General features: G+C 42.2%; 1 protein-coding gene across 1 annotated transcript in view; it reads right to left on the reverse strand.

Annotated features, from left to right (window-relative positions):
- Positions 1-22,835, reverse strand: part of FAT1 (FAT atypical cadherin 1) — a 120,673-nt gene that overhangs the window by 38,691 nt on the left and 59,147 nt on the right. Inside the window, exons 3-9 of the mRNA XM_006766093.2 lie at positions 21,477-21,791; positions 8,288-8,349; positions 5,615-5,944; positions 5,075-5,285; positions 2,747-2,886; positions 281-556; positions 2-164 (exon numbers count right to left, since the gene is read on the reverse strand). Of these exons, the coding sequence (XP_006766156.1) occupies positions 2-164; positions 281-556; positions 2,747-2,886; positions 5,075-5,285; positions 5,615-5,944; positions 8,288-8,349; positions 21,477-21,791 (1,497 nt within the window). The remainder of the gene's footprint in view (position 1; positions 165-280; positions 557-2,746; positions 2,887-5,074; positions 5,286-5,614; positions 5,945-8,287; positions 8,350-21,476; positions 21,792-22,835) is intronic.

The raw sequence follows: 22,835 nt of genomic DNA on the forward strand, positions 1-22,835 counted from the left end.
TCCAGCGCCGTGACCTGCAGCACCACCGAGCCCACAGCTGCGGATTCATACACCCGCCCTTCGTAGGAGGAACTCGTGAACCAGGGCGCGTGGTCATTTGTGTCACTGACATTCACCACGATCCTCGCAAAGTTGCGCTTCACAGGGACATCTTGATCTCGTACCTGAAAAAAATCAGCATTATCAATCCCGTTGGAATTTTCCTGACTTAAAATCCCTCTCAAATGCATAAACCCTTCAGGAACTGCAGGGTGGCCGGAGAATGGGCAGAGAGCCGTACCATGACCGTGAGGACGTGCTGGTGAATGGCTTCGTGATCCAGTGTCTCCGAAGTGTAGAGAGAGCCAGATGCAGGATCCAGACGAAACTTCTTGAGACTCAGCGGATCGATGCTGCTCTGCAGGGTGTAGATGAGTTTGTTTTTCTCATCCTTATCCACAGCACTGATCTGCAAAATCTCTGTTTCTGGCGCGGTGTCCTCGGGAATAACGACTTCATACTTGGATGTAGAGAACTGAGGACGATGGTCATTTGTGTCTATGACTTTGATGAATACCTATAATGACAGAACGAGTCACATAATAATATTCCTAAGTCTGACATTTTAATAAATAACCAGTGACTCAGATGCACGTTTTTAAAAATTGATTTTTTTTTAGCAACAATGAAACGCAAACATGAGAAAAGTAACAAAAATCAAAATATCTTTCAATTTTTCATTGATATACTCTTTCCGTACATGAGTATGATAACGAGGACCTTTCTGAATTCTTGAGACTAACGTTGGAGAGAAATGTAACACCTTTCACACATTTCCTTATGAAATGCAGCAGAGGTATTTCTAGATTCATTCCTCAGATAACGATTACAGATAATTTACTTTCCCAGGTTTACAGAAGACTAGCTTCCTGGATTAGAGTTGAATCTGTACCTATCATGCTACTGAGTGAGGATAATACTAGACTGTCACAGGACCTAAATTTCTTGTTCTAATCTTTGAGACTCCAACTTCTTATCGACAGATTATTTTTATATTTATGAAAAAGTAAGAAATGTGCTTGTAAATTCTTGTCTTTTTGTGATCGTAAAACCTACGTATAAATAGTAAACACATTTACTTCCTAAAAGCAACTGAAGTACAACGAAAAGATAAACTCTCTTAAACATATCGGCATCAAATAAAAACCTTAGAGGAAAAAGGCCGATGTTAAAAAATTCAGTCCCCAGTAAAATCCTTTTACATGCCAGCAGAATTCATTTTCAGATTGCAAAGGCATATGTGGATGAGGCACAGTGGAAATCACCACTGATTATAACAGCGGTTTACAGATGAGCAAGAAATCTAGGCTTCGTTGGTGCATCTGGAGAAAGGGGTGTGCTAGTCCCGATGGCACAGGAGGCCTGGGCCCAGGAAGGCACAGGTGAAGCTACTAACACACCGCCCCAGGCGTGTGAACCAGCGGCCTGTGAAAGAAGCAGGTACCAGCTCTCAGAGAACACCAAGTCCATGATGGATCGGCACGTCAGACTTTATATGAATGCTAAATGCAATCACCAAGTGCAGAAAGGTTTTATGTGACAGTTATGTAAATATTTAAAAGTACGGAGGCCTCACTCTTCAATGTCAACGGTGATCCAGAAGGGAAGGCTCTAACGGCAATTTCTACAGATTAAATCATTATGCATTTACTCCCACTATAAATTTAAAGATCATTGTTCTCATGGAGTGTTGGGCAGACATCGTGTTATCCTGCTCCAAGATCCATTCATCACAAGTGAGCAGGAACCGCTGAAGGGAAACCAGCCATTTTCGACAAGGCCATTCAGCCGCAACATTGGCTGGGCACTTACAGGTCAGCGCTGAGCGGGTAAAATAAATGTGGCAATCCCGCCCTCATGAAGCGTTCCACCTCCTGGGCCATGTCCTGTACCTACAAAGTCTCATGAGGTTTCATACATGATCAAGTAAGCCTTTCAGGGAAGCTCTTCAGGAGGAAGTAAAGCTTTGCTTGCCTAGGCCTTGGGTTGGTAGATGAGTGCATATTTATTTGGGTAGGCGTGAGATGCTAACGGGATTTTCAGAACGATGTTACCAGTTATTTTACACAGCCCTCGCCAAGGGAGCCAAGGCTTTAACCAGCTTCAATGAAAACGACTTGACAAATCATCCTCACCAGGGACACATTTTTTTGTAATCCTCACCTGAGGGTATTGTTTCCACTGTTTTTGTTTGTTTTTGTTTAGAGAGGAGGGCGGAGGGGGCAGAGAGAGAGAAACAGTGATGTGAGAGAGACACACATCGACTGGTGGCCTCCTGTTCGCACCCTGACTGGGGCTGGGGATCAAGTCTGCAATGGATGTATGAGCCCTTGACCTGGAATCAAACTGGAGACCCTTTGAGCCGATGCTCTAACCACTGAACAACCGGCCAGGGCAACAGAGATATATTTTACACTAATACAGTTGAAAAGGAGTAAAATATGACAATATCTTGATAATATAACAATGTGTGGGTTTCTTAAGTCTTCTTTCAAAAATTTCAAAACTGATTAATTATATGCAAACCTAAATCGGGATTTGCAGTTAATTTTATTTCAGTAAATGAAAGTCCTGGGTGTGCACGTGTGTTAACTACAGCAACAAGGTAACTTCTGATCGGAGAACCTCGGGGCGTGGGGGGGGAGGGGGGTGCAGAATGAACTGCTCATACCCTCCTCTGACAAGCACCCCCTCATCCTCCGCTAACCTGAGTCAGTATCGTGCTGGTCCCATCTGTCGCCTCGACTGTGAGGTTGTAGTCTGATTTCTGTTCCGCATCAAGAGGTTTGGCAACAATGATGGTGCCCGTGCCCTTGTCCACATCAAAGTGACTCTCATAGTTGCCACCTGGATTCAATTAGGACAAACAAGTAAGAACAGGTAACAGGATGAAAACCTGCTGACTATTTTGTGGCTTTTTAATTCTTACTGCCAGTAAAACAAAATTTCTGATATATAATCAATATTGGCCAAGGTGATTCCTAGCGCTTTCACTTTGAGAACAAGGAAGGGCAAGGACAAAGGCATCACTTTTAGAAACGCAGAGTGGAGACCCAACTGTCAAGGCAACAACTAAGCGAAAGGAAGCAAGAAAGCAACTCTGAAAAGAGGAAAACATTGCTAATATTGCCCATGAATGACTGCCAATTTGACTTTTCGGGGGTTCTAAATATCTCTTTAATTTATGTGGCAGTAGCTATATAAGATATTTGGTAACCAAGGTTGGCCATTTGAAAGTTTAATTATAAAAAACAACAACTGTAACACTTTGGGCATATTGCCCTAATAAAATACCTATTAAAAAAAAATGTTGACTTGGAAAAAAATAGCGATAGTTATCAAGAGTTAGCCATGACTCATATGAAGTATGTGAAATTTTTTCCACTGTTGTCAAAGAGAATGAAGCAAATGTTTCTGTGCTACTTACATTATCCAAATACAACGCCAATTATATATTCTTGACAAACTCTTTTCAAATCCATTGGACTTGAGATACTTACATCAATGAAATGGAATGAAAATGTCTTAACATCACAATGAAGTTCTATTACTAAATCTTACCCAAAAGCAAAATAGCATGCACACGCACACACACACACACACAGAGCAAAGTCTTCAGTTAAAACGAAGGATCTAGGGATGGATGAGAAGTTGGTACGTTTGCAATTAAAATGGATGACCGCGTGCACACTATGAAAAGAAAACTCAATGAAAGGGAGGCCCTGGAAATAAAAGTTCTAAAAAAAAAAAAATGATGCTTTTATTGCAGATCTCATAATCTGAGACAAATTATGTGATCTCAGCAGATACCTTCTGCTGTACAGTTCAGGTCACAAGTCATCTGAAAGATGTAAAACACTTCTCTAGCCAATGTGTCTCCTGGCACAGCCAAAAAGAAGCAAGCAAGCATGGAAGAAAGCAGAGAACAAGGCAGAGCCGTCAATCAGACCGGTTCCAAAGGCAGGCGGGGTGACACGGTGCTGTTAGAGGCTGCCCAGGAGCAGCCTGCTCATCTGGAAACGGGATAGGAATTAACAGACAGCAAACGAACTGTTCTGATTGCAGTGGACTATGAACACAATCTCATTTCTTTTCTTTAAAACTAACCTGTAATGGGTTCATAGGTGTTGATGACATCCACAATTTCATATATTGACCAACATGATGAACAGAGCCTAACTGTCTAGTGTGCAAGTTCAAGGGGAAAAGCTGTACACAGTGCACCTGTGTCGCTCAGCCGATGGCCGACCAGCTCGACGTGCTGAAACAGCATCTGGGGCTATCGTGGCTGAGAGGTGGACGAGGGAAAAGGGACATGAAGTCCCGATTGTAATACGTGCTTCTGATCTTAAATATCCTTATCATTAAAATAGTGTGAAGAAATCATAAAAACATGTCAAAGTCTAATGTGAACTTTTGAAAAGTATGTTGGAATAGGTTATTAGATTCTATAACTACACTGAATTAAATGACCAAAAAAAAAACTGGCTTAAGAATGTAATTTAATCTAGTGAATCTTGCTTTCTACTGAAAATGAGGTAAATAAAACTTTAAAAGTCACGGTTGTCACTATCGTTTTTAAGTTATAAAATTAAAAATTTTAAGCTTATTCTCTATAAAATACTGATGTGTGACAACCACACATAGTTATTTTAAACATTTAAATCATATCCAGTGAAAATGGTAATCTGCCATATGCTATGTTTCAAGAGGGAAAAATTAAAAAGCTATATTTTTGGATCAGAAACTGTACTTTTGGACCAAAATGCTTAGATTTCTCTATAAGTCCTTGATGTACTTTTAAAAACCTTATTTTTCATATTGAGATGGTACACATAGAGCACCTATTTTAAACAAGTTTAATATATGTTGGGTACAGAGACAAACTTTGCAATCAAGATACCGCAATTTAAAACAAATTGGTCTTATTCCCAATTTTACATTTCTGAGACATGCACAAAAATCAGCAAAGCATAAACAGGTTCTCCACCCTATAACCTAGACAAGGACGATGACAACTATGAGGAACGCTTACCAATGATGTCAAACCAAAGAGGGGTGCCAGGCGGCTCAACAGCTATCACTCCGATCATGTGAGCAACGGGGTCGCTTTCCATGACAGTAAAGGTGAAAAACGATTCTTCAAAGGAAATTGGCTCCAGGGATGGTTTGGGTTTGGAGATCCATTCAATATGGAGGCGAGTGGTTGACCACTTCTGGGGGCGACCATTGTCCACTGCCTTGATCTATATGAGCAGAGGGGATCAAAACGGCAAACTATTAGAAGTAACATCCATCACTGAAGCACGGATTGGGTTGGTCTTAGACTGAGCCAATTTCAAACATTTAATATCTGTCTTTGAATATTCCACGTGTTTAATGCTTGATCAGAAAGCATCCTCTTCACGCCACACTCAATAATAACTGGAGTGACAACTGCAAAGAGGAAAACAAACCCATACTTCCCACTGTCCTACTGAGGCCATTTACGGAATAAACTTATAAGAGAACGAGACCAAAGACTAGATTAATAATAAATGTTTGTAAGACATTCAAAGACTCGATCTTCACTCACTGAAAGAATATCGTATTCTCCAGCTCCAGAAAACTTCTTGGATGACACCAGTCCGGTTTTGGGCTCAATAAAAAATTTTCCGTGCTCATTGCCCTCTTCGATGCTGTAGGAGATTTCTGCGTTGGGACCTTCGTCTTTGTCGGCAGCGATCACCCGGTAGATGGGATCGCGCTTGGCGTTCCGGTCTCGGTCCGGCTTTTCTCGCTCTGGGAGTCTGATCTTGTAGAACTTTTGCAGGAACTGAGGTTTGTTGTCATTTTCATCAAGGATTTTCACAATCACTCTTGCGACAGTTGATCTGGGGGGACTACCATTGTCTGTCACGGTCACCTATTTTTTAAAGGTGAGAGATCAACAATGTTTTTAAAAGACACTAAATAAAAGTGTTTGCTTTCTTCCCAATGAGAATCAGCATCTGTGGAAACCTCTCCAGTGCACACAGCTCTGACCACAAACCACCTCCTCTTGTTCCAGCAACAGCCCTGTGAGGAGGCAGGACAACCTCTCCCATTTTCAGACAGAAACTCAGGGAAGGGAAGGGCTAAGAAAGAACTGGCTGTGAGCGCTAACCTCTCCTGACCAGGCCATCTCCCTTCCTCACACTAGCATTTTTTAAAAACTGGTTGTAAAGAGCAAGAGAGGGAGAGAGAAAGAGAAAGACTCATCCATTTGTTGTTCCACTTCTTTATGCATTCACTGGTTGATTCCTGTATGTGCCCTGACTGGGGATCGACCCTGCAAACTTAGTGTTAACAGGACGATGCTCTAACCAACTGAGCTACCAGGCCAGAGCCCTCACATAACTGTTACCGTACTGTGAATGTCACCAAAATGCTAAGCTATCAAACTTATTATTTTTAAGCCAAGGAAGAGATACATGAAGATTTTGCTTTAAGTATCTAAAGAGTCCTCTTAAACTATATAGATACTGCATATACTTAAAAATAAAATCTCCACACAGTCCATTAAAAAAACTATCATTTTTAAGCTTCGTCAATAAAATAAGTTAAGTCATCAATTTAAAATATGTGCTAAGCAGCATGCCTTTTAATACTAGTAATCATCGTTTTATTTTGTTTGGCTCTTGCACAGAAGTTTTCCATGTTTAGTAGGGTGAACCACAAACATTTAAATTTAATGCCATTTTATGAAATAAAAATTTCAGTAAAAGAAATGTAAAGTCGCTTTGATTCTGAGTAAATTATTCATGTCATCAGTGTGGGATAAAAATCAGGATTCCTGGGGATGCACTGGCATGTGCTTCTAGATGCAAAAGAAACCATCTCGCCCTTTAATCAAATGTCCGTTTTTACTTCAGTGTGTAGATTAAAAGTAATGACCTTAGCAACAGTCATTCTCCCCTCACACATCTTCCCAAATTGATTACTGAAATACTAAAAACGAAAGTGGATTGAAGTCTCCCAGGGAACTATTTCCTGTTTGAAGCTTGATAGGTGTAAATCCTGTTATTTTACAAACTGTGAATGGATCCTGACGGTATTTGTCAAGTACACGACCTACTTTCCCAAACTCTCAAAATAAAACAAAATAAAAATTCCTATTGCAATTTTAATGTCTCACACCATTTCCCTGTGACCAGTTGATATGTGGGAAAAAAAGAAAAATTAAAGAGGAATACAATCAAGAACGATGCTTTATAGTATTCATCACCAAACTGTTCCTAAGCTTGGATTCAATAACATATAGCCAGTAACACAGTTTTGTTGCTGCTGTTGTTTTATAAATACTTTTATTGACTTTTAGAGGAAAAAGAAGGGAGAGGGATAGAGAGATAGAAACATCCATGCCAAAACCGGTTTGGCTCAGTGGATAGAGCGTCGGGCTGCGGACTGAAAGGTCCCAGGTTCGATTCCGGTTAAGGGCATGTACCTGGGTTGCGGGCACATCCCCAGTAGGAGATGGGCAGGAGGCAGCTGATCAATGTTTCTCTCCCATGGATGTTTCTAACTCTCTATCTCTCTCCCTTTCTCTCTGTAAAAAATCAATAAAATATATTTTTTTAAAAAGAAACATCCATGAAAGAGAGAAACATCATTGATCGGCTGCCTCTCACACACCCCCTACTGGAGATCGAACTCACAAACCCAGGCATGTGCCCTGACAGGGAATGGAACCCAGGATCCTTTGGTATAGGAGACGATGCTCTAACAACTGAGCCACACCGGCCAGGGCAAAAAGGCATAAACTCTATATAATTCAGTTTAAAATGGAAAACAAACAAAAACCTGAAAACAAGCTAACTACAGTTTAAAAGGTTGAATTCGATCTATTTACATAAGTACATCCCAAAAGCATAATACTGAAGAAAAAGATGTAGAAGACATACAAAAAACCACTTATGTAAATGAAACTTAAACTCAAATTCAAATTCAAATCATTGTTTTCAGTTTTGCTTACTCTCTTTGTGTGCCTGAATAAGTACAAACATTAGAATGGGACTTAGGACAGTGGTCTTGCATCCCGGGGACACAAAGGGACATAAAGGAGGCATAAAATATATGCACAATGTTTTATATTCCTTTTTATTAATGACAGTAAACTAATATAACAATATTAACAGCTATGAATACTAGTAAATGAGAACAGGAATGTTCTTTCCCATGATATTTATGACTATATTTTCAAAATAACTGAAAATAAAGAAATGCTTACTTCTAATATGTGCTCATCTTGCTGCTCTCGATCTAGTTTCCTCGATGTAGTTGTGATGAGACCTATAAAAGGATAACAGTTCATTAGTCCTCACAACAATAAACTGTAACCTCAGATAACCACACTCTGTATGTAAGTCTGAGCAAACCTCTTAACTTATTCTCAAGGGAAAAGAATGATTAATAAAGAACAATTAATTATGTTATTTTCATTTAATAACTCTTAAACTCAATAGGTATATTACAGAAGTATTAAGAAAGTGAAAAACTCAAATCAGTTACATTTTTTGGTTTAGTAGTTTCAATCTGCACTGTCAAAAAAGGTATTTAGAACACGAGATGAAATTATGCAGGATTTCAGCCTCACCCATATCTCCTTCAACTGTGGCAGGACCCGTCTTTTCTCTCTCTCTCTCTCTCTCTCTCTCTCTCTCTCTGGCTCTATTTCTCCCTCTCTCAAAATCAATATTAAAAAAACACATATCCTCAGGTGAGGATTTAAAAACAGAGAACTGACAGAAGCAATTGCTGTAACTAGTGAAAACGGCCATTGGAACTGGTTTGGCTCAGTGGAGAGAGCGTTGGCCTGAGAACTGAAGGATCCCGGGTTTGATTCCAGTCAAGGGCAGATGCTCGGGTTGCGGGCTCGACCCCCAGTAGGAAGTGTGCAGGAGGCAGCCTATCAGTGATTCTCTTTCATCATTAATGTTTCTCTCTCCCTCTCCCTGCCTCTCTGAAATCAATACGTATAAAAGAAAAGGGCCATTGGAAAATATAATGTATATGACTATGCTTCATTACCTTTGCATCGTCTACTCTCAAAAATGAAGATTATAAAAGAAATGTGATTTTCCTGGTAATGCTGCTCAAATAACAATCATTTCATTTCCAACAAAAGAAGAAAATTAAGACCCCCTCCCCTTATTTCTTTGATTTTTCTACCAAACTACAATATTGAATTTATATCTCTCTCCTGAACTATGGCAACTATCTGGTAAACTGTGAACACATGGAACCAAGAAGACCATTAAAATTGATTAAATTTATTCTTGTACTTCACAAAACGTACACACAACACTGCCCCAGCCACTGAAACACCCTCCCCAGCCTGTGTTGATGATGGACAGGTGGGTGCTGAGCGGCTCCAACATTCGCTCTGAAGGTCAGGTACAGCCTCATGTGGCAAGACAACGGCTAGGGCCAACCTTCCCCCTGCCCAGCTTTCTGTGGTTCTTCTGCACGGAAATACTTCAAATAATCCATATTTAAGAGCAGACTTTATCCCTCTTTTGGATTTTCTCTAATATCCTATTTTCACAAAACTACCAATTAAAGGCTATTCAAAATGCTTCTCTACATTTGTCAGTAAGGGGCTTGTGTTTTCATGTAATTTGAAGTATTTCTTTTTCTGAACTAGTCATTAAGAATCTAAATCCACATTGTCTTCCCCATACTTCAATGAAGCAATGCTCTCTTTTGAATAAGAACAATAAAAGACTGTTTCGTAAGTTACACTCTGAGGTTTTCCCTAATTCGAGGAAAATGCTTCACAAAGCTTCATGGTGTGAAAATGTTGCTTTGGCACGAGTTTAATGTCCATTCCTTCAAAACCTTTTCAAGTCCATTTCTTTTTTTTCCCCCATCAAAAGTTTACCACCCCTTCTGATTGTGGTTTTAAGTAGTTCAAAAATGACAGGAAGTCACCAGGACGAGTCCCATCCAACTGTCCCAAAGTGCCCATCAAAGAGTCATCGCCGATGGGCACTTCACAAGGGCAACAGCTTGCTTTGACCACCTGGTTTCAGCAGTAGAATTCATTCTGCCTTCCACACCTATTTGCACCTCTGGGACCCTGCTAATCCACCCTGCTACCCCTGCCCCGCCCTCACCACTGTGATAAACAGTCACTTCAAAAATGAATCCAGTGTGTACCTTTGCTATATACCTCACACATGTTATTAACCGTGTAGGTATTAAATAGTCTAAAAAGGGCATCCATTTCTTTCATTTTAAACATCTGTGCTCATCTGTAATGTTTGTTACTAAATCCCAGGGAGACATGTGCTTAATAGAAACAGCACAATATTTCCAAACTGCAGAGAAACCCGACGCTCAGGTGTCTGAACCAAGGAGAAGTTAAAGTGTTTCAAGGTCACCGGTAAGTCATTATCAGAGCCAGGCTTAGAGTTTAGCCTTCCTGAAGCCCAGATGAGAAGGGGCTTGTTTTGTTTTGTTTTTTCCCCCTCCCCATTCCACCACACACTGCATAGTTTATTGCATTATGGTATTTCAACGCTCCATAAACTCTGCACTGTGACTTATATAAAAGTTAAAGGGGGTAGGGGGAGGAGGGAATAGCCATAGTTAATCAGTATTCACTTAGCGGGTCCAAAAATGCAAGTTAGAAAAGAAAACAGGAGGGGTGAAAGCAGGAAAATGCATACGCAAGTGCTGGCTTTTGTAACTTTGTGTTTTATCTTTCTTTTCTGCGAAGCACTATTAAATTAAAAATAGAAATGAAAATACAAAACTTTCTTTCCTCGACCTAGAAAAACATCCCATTCTGTAGAGCAGCGATTTTCAACCTCTTTCATCTCATGGCACACATAAACTAATTACTAAACTTCCGTGACACACCAAAAAGGTATATTATATTTTTTGCTGATATGACAAAAGAAACGGCTATAATTCTGATTCACTCACACAGGACAGCTATTGCTCTTTTGGCTGTTGTTGTTTTTTAATCAGACAATCTAAGGGAGAAGGGTTCAGGCCTCTGACTAAACAGTCAGGAGCTGCATGTTTTAAAATGTTTTGTGGCACACCAGTTGAAAATTGTAGACCAATCCTATATAATAAAAGGCTAATATGCAAATTGACCAAACAGTGGAAGAACCAGTAGCTATGATGCACACTGACCACCTGGGGGAGACGCTCAACACAGGAGCTGTCCCTAGGTGGTCAGTGCACTCCCACAGGGGGAGCGCTGCTCAGCCAGAAGCCAGGCTCATGGCTGGTGAGCACAGCGGCAGTGGCGGGAGCCTCTCTTGCCTCTGTGGCAGCACTAAGTATCCGACTACCAGCTGCCATCCATTGAAGATCACTGGGGGCTCCCAGACTGTGCAAGGGCACAGGCTAGGCTGAGGGACCCCCCACCCCAAGTGCACAAATGTTGTGCACTGGGCCTCTAGTACTATTATAAATATGGGTGGGCTGAGAGAACAGATTGCATTATCTTCTCACCAATTATCAGTTCAAGTTTACCCGCATATGTGTATGTAAATCTAAGAAACCAAACTGTCCTATATGTTATGAATATCACTAAAAGTGATTCATAGCCTTTCTATGCTACTTCAGACATTTGGAGAAAGAGTTCATTTAAGAAAAGAGAGAATTGGTAGGTTAACTGTCATGCTTCACTAGAAATTTTTATTCTGACATTTCTTACAAACCCGTACCAGAAACCATCGACAAACTGCTCAGTTTAAGAGATCAAATAGATTTCATGGACTAGAATGCACATACTGGTGAGTATTAGAGGATGAGTAGGTACAGATAATCGGAGATAGTCCCCAGAGGTGAAACTCCCTCTCTGCATTCATTCCGCTTCTTTGTGCTGTCCAGTAAGAATGCAGATGACTAAGACAGTCTTGTTTTCAGAGTGTTTAAGACACAAGGATGAAGGGGAGAAGGCAAAAGACTACATTCAACAAACAGTAAGAGGGCCTAGAGCAGGGGTGGGCAAACTTTTTGACTCGAGGGCCACAATGGGTTCTTAAACTGGACCGGAGGGCCGGAACAAAAGCATGGATGGAGTGTTTGTGTGAACTAATATAAATTCAAAGTAAACATCATTACATAAAAGGGTACGGTCTTTTTTTTCAATAGTTTTATTCATTTCAAATGGGCTCAGCCCTCGGGGCCGTAGTTTGACCACGGCTGGCCTAGAGTGTAGGGTGCATACTGAAAACAGCGGAGAAAAAGCAAGGGCTCTTGCTAAGGGCTCTGTATTCCAAGTAAGTTTGAACTTGGGTGATGAGATATGTAGTCTAGCCAACCCCATTGCTCCTGTGGATAACCAACCAACCACCTACTATGCAAGTGAGGCCATCCACGACCAGCCAACTGCAAGCCGACCGGCCAAGCGACCACCATTCCATACTGTTTTCTACGTTGTATTGAAGTCTTCATTTGAAATGTTTTATGACTTTACAGGGTATTATTTTTCTATACTATTAATTTCCATGGTACACTGGTAAAACATAACATGCTCTGAATTAGTTATCAAAAAACTACAGGGAGTAATCAAATGTATAGAAAACAAAGGAGGCAATACAACTGGTAATCATTCTAGTTTTTAAAATAAATGATTAAAGTAAGCAAAGCACGGGGAAGCAGGAAATAGTAACTACAGCTTCCATGTAGCAGATGACTGTCATTCTGTCCATACCTGCCCCAACCAGCTTTAATAATGTAAAATGTTCTCAGAACAAGGCTGTTCACAGCCATTTACAAAGATCACAGCCGAAGTCCTGAGGTCTGCACAGAAGGGGGGCAGAGGGCACCACAGGCAGGAGGGACAAGGGCAGAAACTAAACCAGGGACAGTGTTTTCCTGTGCAGACATTTAAGCTGTCTCTTCCAACCGGTACTGATGTTTAACATCTGTGCGAGCCGACTGGAAAGTAAGTACTAAGCAGCAACCACACATCCAGTACCATGTTTGGCTCTCTGGTGGCTACAACAAATGAATATGGGGTGGTCCTGCCCTCAAGGACCTGAGCCAGGACTGCATCCCCTACAGGCAAGACCAGCACCCACACTGAAAATAAAGGCCGAGCAGACCTGCAAGGCAGGCAGGGAGGTCGGGCCTGGCTACCCAGAGCCCCATTCTAAAAATACAGGTGGCTTTATAGGCCAAAAGCGAGCGCTCAATGTTTCCTACGGTTATCACTCCACATCCATCCCCTTGGAGCTGTAGGTCATGAGCTCAGAGATGCTCACAGCATCGTGATGCCTTTATTTAGGGGCTGTTCTAAGACAGCCTCTGACCACCGCCTGCCGAGGGCTCTCTGGCAGCTGTGGCCATCTGAGCAGCTATTGTTGTCACCCTGGTGCCGGCAGGATTAGGCTTGGAGCCAAAAATGGAATTCTATTCACAGATGGCCCAGTCTGTACGGGAGCTCAGGGCTCATGGAGTTCAAACTTTCCGAGGCCCAGAGAAAGCGCTAATCAAACAGATCACGTCACACAGGTAGTGGCTGGGTGGGAATTTACACCCAGAAATCTCCAGGCTTCTCTTCTGGTTTTAATTCTGAGTAGCTGTTTCTTGTTGGAAACTGGTGGCATGAAAACCATGACAAACATAAGATCAGAAGCCAAATGTGCTTTATTGGAAGTTGCCTTCATCATTCCTATAAATGTCAGCTACAGCAGAGATAGAGAGGGGAAGAAACTCAGCCCACTTTCAAGGTTAACCCCATGGTGACAAGAAAAGGGGAGCTGCACGCAGGCACTTACTTAAACGCGAAAATCTTAAAATACTGGTCTTTAAAATAATTTTAGCAAGTGATATTCAGCAACATGTTTTAAAAAGTGGAATACCACTTGAATCTTAAGGGTTCAACATCAGCAGATTTTAAAAGAAAAGCATGCCATCATTTCACATGTGTAGAGAAAAGGCACTGAATAAAACCTGACTTCCTTCAGACTTTTAGGATAACACACTTCACTAAAAAATTAAAAATAAGCAGGTTAGGTAAGACAAACCTATTGATTCTTCCTTATAATATTTGCATATCTTTGGAAAAAAACTGCAAATAGGTACACTTATTCTTTTTAAATGAATTCCTGCCATTGTGAGTGACCGGCCCTCCGTTTCCTTCCGCTGCGGCTATCAAATGTCACCGGAAACCCTTGGAAGTTGTTTGCAGCTGTAGCTGTTTCCTATTGCACTTTGTTCAGCCTCTGTTCCAGCCACAATAAAATGCCACTTACTTTGATGGAAGAAAAAAATAGTGATAATGTGATCCTGGCCTAGAACATAGATGAGCATGCCTGTGAGCTACGATAACATTTTATGGCTTTACCATGCTTTCCAACGTAGGTTTTGTTATTATTCAGGGATGGTGAGGCCAACAGGTCAGACAGCAACTGTCACTGAAAAGACACTTGGTTACCCACAATCCCCAAGAAGAGGGACATGGAAGGCAATACCACCGGGCACACCTGCCCGTACCACCAGGGCCACAAGAGGCTGCACCAAGGCCAGGCAGGAGCCTTTCTTGTGGTTTCCGCAGCACCGGCCAGTGGGAGGATCTCCGTGGGCCTGGAGCTCAGGGGATGTTGTCCTATTTGTCTGGTCCGGCCCTGGGATGGTAAGGACAGGGGATACCGGCTGGCCTCAAGGGTGGCCTCAAGGATGGGGTCTGGACTGGCCAGCGGGCACATGAAAGGTGAGTCATTTACTGCCTCTAAGAACATTCAAGCCCTGAGAGAGGCAGTCTCTGACAGTGAGAATCCAGACACCAGAGCATCAAGAATACAGAGAATGAAACAGCTAATATATTAAGGAAGAAAGCTGACTGGGGAATTGAATGGGAACAAAAATTTTCATGGGTATCTTCTTTGTACCTTTCAAATATTATACTAGGTAAATGCATTATGTATTTATAACAAGTACTATAACTTATGAAGTATGTTACACACACACACACATACACACATACACACACACACACACACACACACCCTCAAACACACATCTACTTCCTGGTCTTGGTAAGCACACTATACTAGAAGGAGCGGCATTTTGAGGAAGGAGGACCAGCCAGAACTGGGGGGTCAGGATTCTGGGCTTCAGGTAAAACACAGTGACACAATTTCACAGATAAAACTGTACAGTGATCTATATTTCTACAAACTACAAACTCTAGAAACATACCCCAGGATGTTGCTAAATTTAAGTTTAAAATAAATCTAGAAATTCAATTTTAATTCCTTAAAAACACAAAAAAATCTTGGTTAAGAAGATTCCTACTGTTTATTAAGTGAGGGTTTAACAGTATAACACATATTTGTGGCAGCTCTAAAATTAAATAAGCATTTTTTTCAGATAAAAAGCAATAGTTGACCCTCCACTTCTAGCCAGGGGATCAGATTCACCCTCCAACATGAAACAAACAGAAAATAAGACAAAATAAATGAAACTGTGGTTTCTGGGAAAGAACAATGGTGGAATCCTGAGAGATGGGAAACTGTTAGACTCCCAGAGCAAGGACGATGGGCCAGGAACAGAGAGAAGGGGAAACTTCGGGGAGTGATGAGTATGTTCACTGTCCCATGGTGGTGACGGTTTCACAGTTTGATAGCTCTGCCAAAACTTACCAAATTGAAGGCTTTCAATATGCACCATTTACTGTATGTCAATTAGACTTCAACAAAACTTTTCAAGAATAAAAAGCAATACTTGCTTTGCATCCTAAGCATGGAAAATACCAGACATACAGATAAGAGAATAAAATGTTGGTCTTTTCTAAAGTGTATCTGCCCATTATAAGTTGCACATCACTCCTCCAAACTTCAAATGGAAAACATGGACTAAGAAGACGCTTTGCGAGGGTCATGTCAGTTTCCCGAGGCTACTTGTGGACAATGAAACCCCTGAAGCACACTTGGTCCCCCTTTGTCCAGAACTCCCCTCCTTAGCTGTCCTTGACATACCACAACGAGGCTGTGACGCGTCTGTCAGCAGGGCCGGGGTGGCGGAGGTTCAGACAATCTAACATTCTACACCTTATCTGTCTCCCACCCTCGGCAACTGCACAGTTTATATTAAAAGAAGCAAATTTCACCCTAACTGATATTGGACATAATCAGACAAAATAAGGTTATAAAAAATTCTTATAAAAAATTCTGGTGCCAACAAAATTTTGTGTGTGCATCAGGAAAGGAAAATGGATCGAGTCTCTTTTGCCTGTACACCCTGAAAAAAACACCACCACAAAAACACACCCCATCACTCTCCTTATAAACAATACAATAAGAACCATCTGAGATGTAGAAAGACAGTTCCTGGCACCACAATCGAGCACCGAAACTTTGGCTGACAGATAAAAAAGGTTCATTCAAACTTGTCATTTGGAACCCAAAACTCAGATGATCCAATCCAGCCTCGGAAGGTTTTCTGGTCTCGTTTTTAAGTATTGTGCCGTGGCATGACGGAGGGAGGAAGGGTGCTGTGGAGGACTTCTCTCCAAATTGGCTGAACGAGGTCACTGCATTTATGTTTACACAACATGGTCCAAGGGATCGCATGGAGACCCTCAAAAATAGATCACTGTTTATAAACATCACATAAACAGTCCCCTTCTACCCTTACTCTGGTAGCTAAGGTTTTCCAGCAAGTGTAACTCGTTTAACATTATCTCTTGGCCACTAACTCACCACTCCAAGTGTCCCCCCGTGCGACTCGCATCCCCACTTCCTCCGCAGGTATGTATTAGACCTGCGCACACTATCGATACTCCCCAACCCCCCGTTTCTCTCTGCTCTTCCACCCTCGTCGACGACCACCTTTCAAAGCATCTCTTAATGCGCTGCCTACAGGGATGAAGCTCACCTACACTTGCTGCATAAACACATGATCTCAACGGCCATGAATGTAGGCTTTCCTCTCGCCCGCCGGACACTCCCCAGGATCCTAAATTCACCTTCACCCCTAAGAAGCAAGTTACACTCATCTTACTTCGTCAACACTGTTTATCCAATGGAGATGCACACGTATATTGTCTTCTGTAACATTAATAAAGTAACATATGCACGTTGAGAGAGGCTGCGGCATCTTCCCCACACCCGGTTCTGAGTGCGCCGCCTTCTGCACACACGGGCCTTACTCACCGGGCGTGCAAAAGCCATCGCTGGTCACACAACGCAAGGGCCAGGGAGCCCGTTTCCCCAGGATCCCAGAGGGAAAGCCTCGCGGTGGCCCAGACCTCTGGATTTCCAGCCCAGTAATTTTCTCACTCAGCCAGTAATTATTAAACAACATGACTCAGGACCTCCAGGTGGTGTTCTGGGTCAGTAAAGCATGGGAACTTTCTGGACCAGACTGTCTTTCATCAGCTCTCCCAATCTGGCCTCCCTATTAAAAATACGTCTGCTTTGAAAGTCTTGAGGAGGAAGGATTCTTTGAAGCATTGCACTTTTGGACCCCGAGGATCACGTGCAAATTTTCTGCTGAGCTGAGGGAATAGAGCCATCAGAGACAGGCCTTGTGAAGCTACATTTACTACACTCTGCAACAATGCCCCTGTTAACATGTGGTTATTTCTTTTTTTTTTAATATATTTTATTGATTTTTCACAGAGAGGAAGGGAGAGAGATAGAGAGTCAGAAACATCGATGAGAGAGAAACATCGATCAGCCGCCTCCTGCACATCTCCCAGTGGAGATGCGCCCGCAACCCAAGTACATGCCCTTGACCGGAATCGAACCTGGGACCTTTCAGTCCGCAGGCTCAATCCACTGAGCCAAACCAGTTAGGCTAGAATAGTAATCTTGACAAACTGAAGCCAAAGGTATAAAAACTGAAGGAAAGAGAGAGACTAGGGGGAAAGAGATAGAAACATCAATGATGAGAGAGAATCATTGATCGGTTGCCTCCTGCATGCCCCACACTGGTGATCGAGCCCATAACCTTGGGCATGTGCCCTGACCCGGAATCGAACCGTGACCTCCTGGTTCACAGGTCAACGCTCAACCACTGAGCCACTCCGGCCAGGCAAAACATGATGATTTCTTGATCTGAAAAGCCATCAGGTGATTGGCAGAACTATCAGACTTCTTTACTAACTATACAGTCTATGATATACTTCAAGACAAACATGCCTATGTACTAACTGTAGTTATTCCCCACTGTTACCTGCCTCAACCCATAAGAAAATAAACCCTCTCTGTAATCCTTATGAATTTTCTTCTGCTGTCCCGGCAGCAGGACACATGTGCTTCCTGCCCAGGGCTGGGAGCTGGCAGTGGCAGTGGCTGGAGGGGTGGGGGCGGTATTCTCCCTGATGCTAAGGAAGGGGTCTCTGCAAACATCTCTTCCCAAGTGTTGTCAGGACAGAGGGATGTAAAAGGAGAGGCAATGCCACATTAATCCCATTTGCACGAGACATAACAGGAGAGCAGCGCTATCATTACTTCAGAGGCCCCAGACATAACCACGGTTTCAAGGCTCCCCTCCCCACAAAGGCTCTAACAGAGAGAATTTCCTTATGTTCCTGTCTCCTCAAATATACAACAGGTCCAGACCTCTGTTTGCTCAGACATTCAAAAGGCCATGGATGGCTTTCTTGCCTGTCTCTTCAACAGAGAAGTTAATCCTAATCTAAAAGACAACATAAAGAAAAATGAAATCATCTTAAAGTCTAAATCATCAAACCATTTTTTAAAAGGGGTGGTTATGTTTGTTAGTTTTTGAATTACTACCTGGCGGCTTTGACTTTTAAATGTCTCTGTTTCTCAAGGCCAGCCCGCCCCACCCACCCCCACCCCTTGCTTTCCGGGTTTCTTGACTCTGAAATCCTCCCTCAGACTCTGTACGCATTTCTAATCTCGCTTCTTTTACATCTGGCAGCGCCTGATTTTTTAGCTCTTCGTTTTCTTTCAGTGACTTCACAGGAAGCAGGCTGGATGTGGTCACTACTTGTGCGGTAGGTAAAGAGTGTGCAACTGCACTGCGTACACCAGCCTTTTATTAACCACTTAGAGACGCTGTGTCAGGTCTTCCTGTTCTTGCACAATCTCTCAATTCCAGCCCTTTTTCCTAGGCTGGGGGTCCCACGCCCTGCCCTACCCCTAATGCTTCCCAGAGGAAAAACTCTCGGGTCCGTTTCTGTCCCGTATAATTACGTTCTTATATGGCTCAACCATTAACCAATTGCTGGTTTGCTGTGACTCCAAACCTCCCTCCAAGGCTCCATCAGAGGAGCACAGCAGAATCTGGCCAAACACTAGAGCATTACCAACGATCTCAACGCAAAAGCAAATCCTAGATGCCTAACACCCATCTTGAACCTGTGTTTACCTTTAACTATCAAGAAAGGGTTTCTATGAAAGTTAGTATATGCTAACAAGAGGTTTAAAACTAACATTTTAACATGCCTTTTCAAAGACAAAATGTTACATACACACACACACACACACACACTCACACGATCTCTATCAGGTGTCTTTCTACAGACATTTGAGTATACAAATACTGAATTCAGGTTTTTTTCCACTTTAAGAATTGTTTCCTCAACCCAAGTGCCCATCAGTAGGTGAGTGGGGGAAAAGCTGTGGGACAGTCGCACCATGGAAGACCACTCTGCTGTAAGCAGGAAGACAGTGTTACCCTGTGTGACAGCGTGGATGCACCTAAGTGGAATAAGCCCGTCAGAGAAAGACAAGTGCCACATGACTTCACTCATGTGTGGAATTTAATGAACAAACTGAACTAACAAGCAATAGAGACAGACTCAGAGAGAGCAGGCAGACAGCGCTGATGGCGGTGGGAGGGTGGTGGTGTTGGGGGCAGGAGGTGGAGGGATTGAGCAAAAAAGAAAAAAAGGGGGAGAGAACTCATTGTCAGGGACAACAGTACGGTGATGGTGGAGGGAGGGGGAAGCCTTGAGGGGGAAGACAGCATAGAGGGGATAAATGGTGATGGAAAAAATAAAAATTAAATAAAATTACAATAGAGTAAAAAATAATTGCTTCCTTTTAAATTCAACAAAGGAAATTATGAAATAAAAAATGGTACAATTAAGGGATAAAAAAGATTGCTAAGGAAGCTGGGGAATGCCTCTTTAATTTTGATTGTCGTATATTATTTCCTTGACATATATCAACCAGACAACCCAGGAACTGAATAGGCCAGCTCCCCTTGAATAAGAAAAGACCTAAAAAGCAAAGCCATGATAGAGGTATGCAGATTACAGCAAATCTCCTTCTTCAGAATTCATAATTAGATTCCACAGGAAGGTACTGAATCACCAAAACATCTTGGCTCAAAGGCCAAGTGATCTATTTGATAAGAACCTTTATTTTCCTACAAATAATCTCTCAATGTCATATGACGGTTCCTGTTTCAATTCTAATTAAGAAACTGAAGATTTCCACATGTGAAATTTTCAGTGCATAAACAATAGCCAACTTTCCACTACACACAAATGATAGCTAGGGTGAATCTCTCTCTCTCTCTCTCTCTCTCTCTCTCTCTCTTTCTCTCTCTCCCCAAAGAAATGAAAAAAAATAAAAGAAACCAAGGACTAAGAAAAAAATAGATACATTGTCCAATGTAAAGGAATAAAGGTTAGAAGTTTGTTAGAATTTTGGAAGAGGATTTCGGAGTCAAGATGCCTTCTGCTTAGAAGCAAGGGTTCAGACATTGACAGGAGAAAACAGAAAACTTGAGGTATCAGTTCAAGAAAGTAACTGCTCCCAATTTGAAAACACTGAATCCTGATCCCTACTGCTCAATGGAAAACTCCAAACAACATAACAACAACCAAAACACGACTGTGAATTGTGAAATGAACTCTAGATATTCTTCATAAAAAGTAGTCAAGACTGCAGCTGGTTTGGCTCAGTGGATAGAGCGTCAGCCTGCGGACTGAAGGGCCTCAGGTTCAATTCCGGTCAAGGGCACATGCCTGGGTAGTGGGCATGCAGGAGGCAGCCAGTAAATGATTCTCTCATCATTAATGTTTCTCTCTCTCTCTCTCTCTCGCTCTCTCTCTCTTTCTCTCTCTCTCTCTCCTCCCTTCCTCTGTAAAATCAATAAAAATATATCTTATTTAAAAAAAAAAAGTAGTTAAGAAAACTGGAATACTTAACAGCCATAGAGTTTGCAGTAAGTTTAAGAGATATCACTAATTTAGGAGCTATTACTGAAACAATATTTGCTTTTTAACCTGCAAATGAAACTCTACTAATGCGCAAAATCACAAAAGAGCTTTACAAAAGCAAATTCAAAGGAAAAACACGCTTGGATTAAATTTTCACCTGGCAATAGGCTTGTTTTGAACAACCCCAAAGGAAAACAACTTACTAAAAACTAAAGAAAATCGGAGCACTGGTTCTCAAATGTCCCCTACTGGGAGAGTATAAACAAGAACATTTCATACGATGGTTTTAAGGCATACCTACCTGTCTTAGGATGTATGGTGAAGAACCCTTGTGGATTTCCACTTGTGATTCTGTACGTCAGCTTGTCATTAGAGCTAGGATCTGGATCGAAGGCCTCAATGTGGACCACGGATATATCCTTGGGAGAATTTTCCATGATTTCTGGAGAATAAACTGGCTCTGAAGTCTGGGGTGCGTTGTCATTGACATCCTCCACCTCGATGTAGACCTCTATGAACGAGGAAAGGGGCACAACACCCTGATCGGTGGCGTAGACTGTCAGCCAGTAATGGGATGTCGACTCGCGGTCCAGGCGGTCTGCAGTCTCTATGACACCTGGGGAGGAAGACGGAGACCATGAGGAGGCATGTCCACAATCACCAGCACTGCCACTCTGAGGAAGTGTCAACCTAAATGACGACCCTGATTGATGGAGGGCTTATGGGTCACAGCTGTTAGATCTGGAGCAAGTTACCTCAGCTCTATGCCTCAGTTTGCTTTCCTATAAAATGGAGATAATGACAGTACGTTCTTCCTAAGTTGGTTAAATGAATTCCTACAATGCTAAGGATTAGAATGGGACTTGGTACATAATACCGGCTATTAAAGTATTTGTCATTATTGGTATTAGGTGGCAGGTACTATGTGAACCACTTTGCAAATATTATCTCATTGACATTTCCAAACAACCCAATGAGACGTACTACGAGATTATCTAATGGCCCCATCATCTGCTTTTCCAAGGAAAGCATTTATGGTTGGTTAGGATGAGTTGACTTTTCTAGATTTTATCCGGGAACCAGAGACAAGACCAGAGACATGGCCCCGATCTGAGCCCCACAGTCTAGCACCCCTTTTCCCCATGCTGCACTCGGGTGACCCCTGCTACAATTAAGAGGAAGAGGCTGGAGCAACACTCCTCCACACGTCTTAGTTTGACAGACACGCCCTGCCTAGTGGCTAAGAACCAGAGGATAGCCTTTCAAAGTGCAGAAGAAGGAACTGCTCAGGTCTCTTATGTGATGAAACCTTCAGTTTCTTACGGCAAGACAACCAGTGTGCTAAAAATATACTTTCTCCACCTTACACCGTAAGTTCCAAAGGGGCAGAGGCCACATGGTTCTCAAATATCTGTATACCCAGCACCTTGCCCAAAGCCCAATAATTACTCCTTAAATGAATAACAAAATGAATAGACAAACAAAATAGACAAACAAACAAAATGAATAGACAAACAAAAAGAAAAAATAACAAAATGAATAAACAAAAATGAATAGAGATCTGGAACTGGTACAGAAAGTCCTCAATTAAGACCCAAACTAGGCCGAAACCGGTTTGGCTCAGTGGATAGAGCATCGGCCTTCGGACTGACAGGTCCCC

Source organism: Myotis davidii, unplaced genomic scaffold, assembly GCF_000327345.1.
Source record: "Myotis davidii unplaced genomic scaffold, ASM32734v1 scaffold1040, whole genome shotgun sequence".
Lineage (NCBI taxonomy): Eukaryota > Metazoa > Chordata > Mammalia > Chiroptera > Vespertilionidae > Myotis > Myotis davidii.